The sequence below is a fragment of the Plasmopara halstedii genome, assembly GCF_900000015.1.
Source record: "Plasmopara halstedii genome assembly, contig: Scaffold_2881, whole genome shotgun sequence".
NCBI lineage: Eukaryota > Oomycota > Peronosporomycetes > Peronosporales > Peronosporaceae > Plasmopara > Plasmopara halstedii.
The window spans coordinates 297,782-306,222 of NW_020189786.1; the positions used below are offsets into that span (position 1 = coordinate 297,782).

Below are 8,441 nucleotides of genomic sequence, written 5' to 3' on the forward strand. Positions count from 1 at the left end.
ACAATCTACCAAATGCAATGTGTAGCCGCACGCTTTGCACAGACAAAGCTTTCGCCCAGAGACCTCTTGTCAGCTAACACGCAGTGGCCGCTTCACCCACCAACGGATTTGATCGTTCTCAAAACTGAGTTTTCTTCAATTTAACTTAGAAGTGACATATAAATTAAAGATTGTGGCAATATTGATTATAAAAAAACTGTCTTACTATGATCGATTGTACAACTACATGACGTATGGAAGTGATTCACGAGGCCTTCCTTGACGTTGTTACATTGTCCTCATCAGAAATTATTACTCTGGTACATCTGAATTTTGCGATGGCATACACGTGGTATATGCGCTTTTGCACATTTGCACAAAAGAACAATGCGTTACGTTCACATAAGCACACCCATTATTAACTATCGTGAGGCATGAATGACAGCATTTATGTCAAGGATCTACATCGTGATCACGTTTTGTTCATCTGGTGTATCATTTATTTGTTTAAAAGATATGCACCTTTCTGGTGGTGATGCGGGCCAGCAATCATCACAAGAACGATGCGATTGAAGTAGCCCGGCCACCATTATGTCCGCTCGTATCCGCCATTATTTTCTAAATAATGGCGGCGCGTATTGAGGAAATGGCAAGGGTGCTACTCCTTTCATATTACTTAATGTGTACAATCCTCTTATGCTTTCGCCACATTGAAGTAACTTTGCGCTATTGACACATACCTGTGAGTGGTGGCAGGTGCCCAAAGCAAAAACTGTTTTATGCCTCAATTTTATCTCTAGTAACTGTATCGGGGAAATGGGTATTTCTATGGGTTATATACTCTAATCTAGAGCATCATTCTTCATGGACTCAAAAATATGACATAAATATCTATTCTAGAACTCAACACCAATCAATTGTGCCTTAGTGACGACATGGCGGAAGCAACAGCCGATGTACCTGGCGTGAAACAGCCTACGTGGTACCCGCCGCGTCCCATCGCAGGTCTAACTGAATACTGGGCTAAACACTATCCCCTGCGCTTGTATAACAGCATGACACGGTCTAAGAACGCTTTTGTACCCATGCAAGGCAAGCGCGTGCTTTGGTACATGTGCGGTCCCACGGTATACGACCAGACACATCTAGGCCATGGTCGTACGTATACGTGCTTTGATTACGTCCGTCGCATCCTTGAGGACTATTTTGGCCTGGAAGTGGAGCTTGTCATGAACATTACCGACGTCGATGATAAGATCATCTTGCGTGCTGCGGAAACCGGCTGGATCAAGGCCAATCCAGGGAAAAATCTTCCCCTCGATAAGGATGAAAAAGCCAAGCTTGTCATGAATTGGGCAGCTCAGCAGCCTACCGAGGACAACATGCGCCGTATGAGGGAGCTGTCCAAATTTTGGGAGAAATCTTTTCTGGACGATATGGCTGCGCTAAATATCAAGACTCCCACGGTTGTCACGCGCGTTAGCGAGTACGTGCCCGAGATTGTCGAGTTTGTTGAGGGAATAATGAAGAACGGTTTTGCATACGAAAGCAATGGTTCCGTTTACTTTGACACGGTGGCTTTTGGACGATCTGGGGGCAAAGCGTACGGCAAGCTTCTACCTGAAAATGTTGGTCAGTCGGAATTACTCGCCGAAGGTGAAGGTGCACTATCGGCTGGACAATCTGACAAGCGTAATGGTAACGATTTCGCACTATGGAAAAAGTCGAAAAGCGGTGAGCCTTTTTGGTCCTCGCCTTGGGGTGAGGGGCGTCCTGGTTGGCACATAGAATGTTCGGCCATGGCAAGCGATACCGTTAAACACTTGGCTGGCGGCAAGATTGATGTTCACTCGGGTGGAATTGATTTACGCTTTCCACACCACGATAATGAAATCGCACAGTCGGAGGCGTACTTTGACTTTTCGCAGTGGGTTAATTATTTCGTGCATACGGGTCACCTAAATATTGAGGGATTGAAAATGTCCAAGAGCCTGAAAAATTTTGTCAAGATTCAAGAAGCACTAATGGACAATACCCCACGTCAACTGCGCTTTCTGTTCTTGTTGCACAAGTATAATGTTCCCATGGATTATAACGACAACTCCATGGATGAGGCCGTTGGTGTCGACCGTTTTTTTACAGAGTTTTTTGCTAATGTGAAGGTACGTCTGCGAGAACTTGGGGTCGAAAAGACTCAAAAATGGACTTCTGTAGAGAAGGCGTTGCACGGTGCTCTGCTTGACTGCAAGGAGAAGGTGTTTCGCGCACTTTGTGACGACATCAACACTCCATTGGCACTTTTGCAATTACAGCAGTTGGCTAAAGAGATTAATCGCTACATGGCCGGTGATATTAATTCACAGGTCTCTATGCTTATTCGTGCCAGCGCTGAGTATATCACACACATGTTATCGATTTTTGGTTTAGTCACTTCGGCCACGGACATTGGTTTGCCACTAAGCTCAGGTGCTTGTGGTCATTCCGACCAAGAGACTATTCTTAGGCCAGTTCTCGATATCTTTGCACACTTTCGTGATGAAATTCGTGAGGCTGCTCGCTCTGCATTTGTGGAAAATGGTGATGCAAAGGAACTTTCAGGAGTTGTGCTACGATTGTGTGATGTAGTCCGTGATGAAAAGTTGCCGCACGCAGGTGTCCGTCTGGAGGACCGCTCTGCTGGTGTCGCTGTGTGGAAGTTAGCCAATAAAGGCGAGCTTATCGAAGAAATTGAGAAGAAAAAGCAAGAGAAGATTAGAAAAGAGGAACAGAAGCGATTGCGATTGGTTGAGGAGGCCAAAAAGAAGGCAGAGCTGGCGGACAAAAGTAGGATTTCACCTCAAGAAATGTTCTTAGATATGAAAGACAAGTACTCCAGGTTTGACAACGACGTAAGTGCAGTCGTGATCTCGTACATATTTGTGGTTTTAAAGAGCATTGTTATTTTGCAATCGCAGGGTCTACCGACACACAATAATGCAGGCGAGCCGTTGAGTAAGGGGCAAATGAAGAAGTTGGCAAAGGAGCAAGCCAAGCAAAAGGCCCTTCACCAGAAATACAACAGCAACTAGAACAAAGACAAATAAATGCATCAATGCATCTTGACAACGTATAAATTATAGAAACTTGAAAAACGACAAATTGACTTACGATATACAATCTCGATGTCAATCAATGTCCCAGTGTTCAAATCATACAAGACAAGCTAAGAAAGGGGCAAATACAATTATGATAATATCGGCGTTTCCAGGAGTGGTAATGAAAACTTGGCATCAGTCGTGTCGCCAGTTTTATGCGGTCGACAAAGCCTGGTCAATGCATCTTAAATTTTAAGTGGAATTAGTTTTATGTCGCAGCCATCTCGGTGTGGGCTTAGCTCCACAATTGTGTTGTCGTATGATTGCAGGTGCGGCACTTTGGCAGCTTCACAGCCAGCAAAGTAGCCCAAAAGGCAGCGCAAAATTGATTCGCTACAGATCACAAGTACGTCACGCTTCTTACGCTCAAACTCAATGATTAGTGAGCGCAAACGTGATATCACATCCACGTAACTCTCACCACCCACGCCAGGATACCGGTAACGAAGCTTGTCTTGTAACCGGGCTACGTAATGTTTAGGGTATAAGTGTTCAATCTCGTCATAAGTGAGTCCTTCAAAGTCACCACCGCCGAGTTCATTTAGTAACGTAGTCAAAACGTAGCGCTTTAACTCGCGAGTGGGGAGATATTCAGCTGTTTCTCTTGCCCGTTTCATTGGACTTGACCAAACCTCCATTGGGCGGACAAGCTGCAAGTTCTCGACAAACGACGCAATTGCACGTGCAACACGATGACCTTCGGGTGATAGCTCAGTATCTAATCCTAAAATCCCCTTGCAACTTGTGATGCTTGGACCAGGGCGCACTAACCAGATTCGACGTGGGCAAAGGTGTATATTCTGTAGCAATGATACGATTTGGCTTTGGAGGAAGCCCTGACAATACCGTGCTTGAATTTTCTCGCCGGCATTGTAGACCTTTACATAGCACGCATTACCGCTATCCTCAGTATCCTCCACTGTCTCGTAAACTTTCCCATATTCGTGCACGCGTTGCCTAAAATCCGCTAACGCCTCCTCAGGATCCTTATCTTTGTAATCAGCGTTTGTGAGTTTTCTAAAAGAAACATGAAAACGAAGACAATGAGCAGCTAGATGAGCGAATGCGAGATATAACTGAGATACAACTCACCGACGGTAGTTAATTTCAAGCAACTTCTTACTGTCACATATACTCTCGACGAACATGACGCGAACGTTTTGATGTGAGCTCACCTTTTCAAGGATATGCTGTCTACAGCAATAGTGAAAATCACGGTCACGTCATAACTAACCTCCTTCTTCCTTCCTACAGCCAAACCAAACCTTCGTAGTTTTGTCGTATTCGTTGCGTCGAATACCGCGACGTGTCCCTTGTCTTCAATCCATTCAAGCAAATTATCCAGAGCGTTCATTGCCATCTTCTCGCGAAGATTTGTGGCATCTTTGTTGTCAGCACTAAAGAAGGTCGAGTTCTCGCCAGCTTTGCCGAGTTGGCGACGCAGATTACCCACGTTAAACACACGCGTGGGAAAACCCAACCATTCGATATAACGTAATGTTTTGTGCACTACAAAGCTCTTGCCACGTGCAGGCAAGCCGACCATCACAAGCACAAGCTTTTTCTGGGAGGAAATTAAACCATCTGTGCCGGCGGTGCTGTCAGCGCTCTCCTCACTAATGGTGTCGTTATCCGCAAACGCGGCATCGTTCTGTGACACATTTTTCCACATCCATTGGGACTTGCGATCATCACCAAGACTGTTAAGGCGCTTAAGTCGCTGGTTGGCAAAGCGACGATGCATGGTCTTATACACGAGCAAGCGTTTGCGGCCATAGCGGATAGCTTCCTGTAGTGTCTCGCGATAGATCACCACTTGAAGGGCAAGCGCTAGCGCTAGCCCCATAGACCAGCCGATACCAACAGGGGTCGGTAGTTTGAATTTCATGCGATTACTATCAGCGTCAATTTAAATTGTGAATGAACTGAATATTTGTTTTCCGTGAGACCGAGTGATCTCTTCTTTAAGGCCTTGCCAAAAAGCTGGGCGAGAAAAATCGCTCGCTATGCATAGACGCCAAGAAAAGTTAGATCAACAGTATTGGCAACGTTATGAATTGCGAATCGCAGCTGCAAGACAAATTCAGGTAAAGTAGCAGGATAAATCATCGGACATGGTGGAGAACGACCTGACACGCGTGCCCAATACTATGGTAGCGCGTCTTCCGCGGTTGGCGTGCACGGCAACGCGTTGTGCACCGAGTGCGAGTCGACATGGAGCATTTAATTGCCGACATTCAGCACCAACTCGACGGCGAGTGGTTGTTGCTTGGACTTGCAGCGGCAAAAATACCGTCTTTCTCGTTAGACTGGGGACCTGACGCTAAGCTGCGGTTGCCACGCATGGAGGACTTGCTTTTCGGCGTTTCAATAAACTTTCCGATCAGCGATATAAACTATGAACAGCAAGGTGAACTTAGCAGCAGTCCAAGCGAAAATGAGCAAGCTACCAGTCCAAGTTGCTCGCGGAAGTCGACAGTTGATTTGATGTCGCCGGACAAGGGTCTGTCGATTGCACCAGTTGTCGGCAGCGCGTCTGAAAGCCACCAACCCACTAGCGACATCGATGTTATCGACACAGAAAGTTTACGTAGTTTCAGGGACAGCTCGAACACCAGCTCGCATGACGAGTGCATCGACTTACGCGACACTGCCATTCAAGCTGAACCGCCAGTGAGCGCTGAAGCGAAGCATATTAAGAGTCAAGAAGGCAGCAAGTGCAATCACAGGACCGATAACCAGTTGGCGAGTGTGCAAAACATTCTTCGGGTGAAAACACCATCCGAAATTATTTTGCTTGAGCTCGAGTGGGCTCGTCAGGCACTACTTGATAGGCGAAAGGTACTTGTGTGTTGCTGCGTTTATAAAATCGTTGACCAGTAGTAGCATATTAATTTGATTTGTCGTTGTGCTTCAGTATTTAAGATCTAAGAGGCGTGTCGAAAAAGCTGCTCCGACTCAAGAAGCGAAGTGAAAACGTCTAAATCTCAATCTATGTTGATGCCATGAAAAGCATCATATCAAGTGGAGCCATTTTTTTGGTGTATACACTAGCAAAATATAATCTCAAAAGCGCATATCGTGGATCCGGTCGTTCTTTGTGAGTGTGAACTTTGCATTCAGGTACGCGCGAAGGTAAGGCTCTTTTGCAAGTTTTTGCATGAGAAGCGCGTCAACTGCCTTTTGGTCGCTTTTTCTCTGCTCCGCGATAACAGGCGTCACCTGCACAACTCAAGCAACTGTCAGCATATACAAAAAAAAATTTGGCTGCAGGTGTCATCATACTGGTATACTGCTTTTCTTTGACGGCGTTTTGGCAAAATAGTTGTCGCCGATATTTGGCAGCGTGACGTTCGACAAATCAAGTCGGGTCGATGTAGCGATAACAAATGCCTGGTTCACGCGACGCAGTGGTACGCCATTCACTTTGTACGGGCCTGCTAACCACAGCGACCAAATTAACGTGTCAGCATCATACCAACGATCTTTGACTCGGCTGCGCTTGTAAATATGCGTCTAAAATCCAGTGACTAAGCTACTCAGCGTGCCACGATCATGCTTTAGACAGAGCAGATTGACAAAATTGACATAATCGCCTAACGTAGTGTAATATTCACTTAACGTGATGCACTTACCCGTAATTAATAATGTACCTGACGGTAGCTGCTTAAGAAACACAACTCGTGTGCCGCGAAAGCGCCCAGAAAGTAGAATGAGAACAGTGCCAGGCGTAATTGACTTGCGCAGCTTAGCCGTCTTTACGCTATTGCGTTTGGTCTTGGCCGACGGCAACAATTTCGGGATGCAGTCGACAGGATACCACTTCGAGGTCAAGTGCACGATACGCGCAGGAATGTTTTGAATATGATTGTTTCTGCCGGATGCGTCGGCAACCACGCAATCGGAAGCCTCTGCCAGACTGTTGGTGAAAGTGGCATTGGTGGGTTGAGTCACATGAGCCTTGGTGACCATGTGCTGAAATTTGATTCCTAACTCTATTTTTATAGTTTTTAAATTGTTGCTTGCCTTTTCTAGAGTTTACTGACTGATAATTGGTTTTCTATTTATTAAAAAGCTCACTTAAGTCAAATTTTAATAATTCCAAAATTTTCTAGCGACATCTCAGAGACCTCAAGAGACGATACCTCCTTGAGCCCGTTATGCTTGTATCTTGGTATACGGGAGTGTGTTATATGCAGTCGATCAAACACAAAAAAGTCTGCACGTTTGTTTTGAACCAATTTTACGCTGCAGCCAAATTATAAACGCTTACTGATTATATATCTAGTTTTGAAATATAATTTCCCTATCAGGCTCTCGCGCTGGAAATAATTAAGCAAATGAACCTGTAGGGCAAATCTAAGGTGTTTAATGCACTAATTTTACCTGTTTTTCACAACCGTTCCCATTAATCTGACCAACTACCCTTAGAATCTCCACCAACTGCATGTAAAGTCAGACCTATCCGTCTTCTGTGACGACCGCCAATATTTCCGCAACATTATGACGCAACCAACTTTTTAAATTCATAAAAACAAACACGCATCATGGCATGGCGTCCACTCCAAACAATTGCGTCTGAGAAGCCTAATACCGGCCAGAACGGACTCGTGATCTCCACCCCGCTGGGGGTTTAATACAAAGTGTGTGTTGCAGTGCCATTTAGGAAGTCTGGATCTGAAATACAAATTAAACATTGATCCTAGACGTGTGCACTGATGACTAGAAATTCTATGGACTGCATGCAAAGATACAGCGTCCATTGTTTACCCCAGGACGTCGCTGGTTGGTGTGTGCACTGGATGCGAGAGCTATAATGTAGTTTGTTGGCCATTTCCAGATTTCGATTTACGACACAATTACACCACGACACGCACCCAAAAACCGTGGAGATACCTGAGATCGCGCAGACCGTGCCGTTGAGGCGCTCAGCGAGGATGGTTTATTGTCAATTTGGCTTTGTAATTCATCGTCGAGTAGTCTTACATGTCCTATTCATACTGGAGCTGAGTACAATATAGCATTGGCACAGTTAGAGAAGCAAGAAATTGAGTACTTCGCAGATAGTAGTTTAAAGTCAAATGCTAGCTCAGATTAAAATGTAAGATACAAAGATGCTACGTATATTCGAGATGTACAATACATCTCATGTATATTCAAAGTCAATAAAGTCAGAGAAATTTCTATAAACCTGCTGATTAATTGTAACATTAATCACTTCTCAATTTGCCGGCTACTACGCGAGTCAAATCCCTAGAAGTGCTCCCCAACCCCCAGCCCTCCACTCCAGTTGCTACTCCCCTTTTCTGAAGATGAAATATCCAGCTG

The 8,441-nt window shown here is 45.2% G+C and overlaps 4 protein-coding genes across 4 annotated transcripts; 2 read left to right on the top strand and 2 right to left on the bottom strand.

The window, feature by feature from the left end:
• Positions 1 to 914: 914 nt before the first annotated feature.
• PHALS_05146 (cysteine-trna ligase) lies at positions 915 to 3,047 on the top strand (the record flags this gene model as incomplete). The annotated part of the gene is made up of 3 exons (XM_024718820.1): positions 915 to 2,666; positions 2,748 to 2,867; positions 2,934 to 3,047. 3 exons carry the CDS (start codon positions 915 to 917, stop codon positions 3,045 to 3,047), a joined length of 1,986 nt encoding a protein of 661 aa, XP_024584181.1.
• A 251-nt stretch (positions 3,048 to 3,298) lies between these two features.
• Positions 3,299 to 5,001, bottom strand: PHALS_05147 (the record flags this gene model as incomplete). The annotated part of the gene is made up of 3 exons (XM_024718821.1): positions 3,299 to 4,130; positions 4,206 to 4,307; positions 4,379 to 5,001. 3 exons carry the CDS (start codon positions 4,999 to 5,001, stop codon positions 3,299 to 3,301), a joined length of 1,557 nt encoding a protein of 518 aa, XP_024584182.1.
• A 118-nt stretch (positions 5,002 to 5,119) lies between these two features.
• PHALS_05148 (IQ motif, EF-hand binding site) lies at positions 5,120 to 6,087 on the top strand (the record flags this gene model as incomplete). Its single annotated transcript, XM_024718822.1, has 3 exons — positions 5,120 to 5,200; positions 5,271 to 5,954; positions 6,031 to 6,087. 3 exons carry the CDS (start codon positions 5,120 to 5,122, stop codon positions 6,085 to 6,087), a joined length of 822 nt encoding a protein of 273 aa, XP_024584183.1.
• Positions 6,088 to 6,179: 92 nt separating this feature from the next.
• On the bottom strand, positions 6,180 to 7,085 carry PHALS_05149 (60s ribosomal protein; the record flags this gene model as incomplete). Its single annotated transcript, XM_024718824.1, has 3 exons — positions 6,180 to 6,335; positions 6,399 to 6,550; positions 6,749 to 7,085. 3 exons carry the CDS (start codon positions 7,083 to 7,085, stop codon positions 6,180 to 6,182), a joined length of 645 nt encoding a protein of 214 aa, XP_024584184.1.
• Positions 7,086 to 8,441: the final 1,356 nt, after the last annotated feature.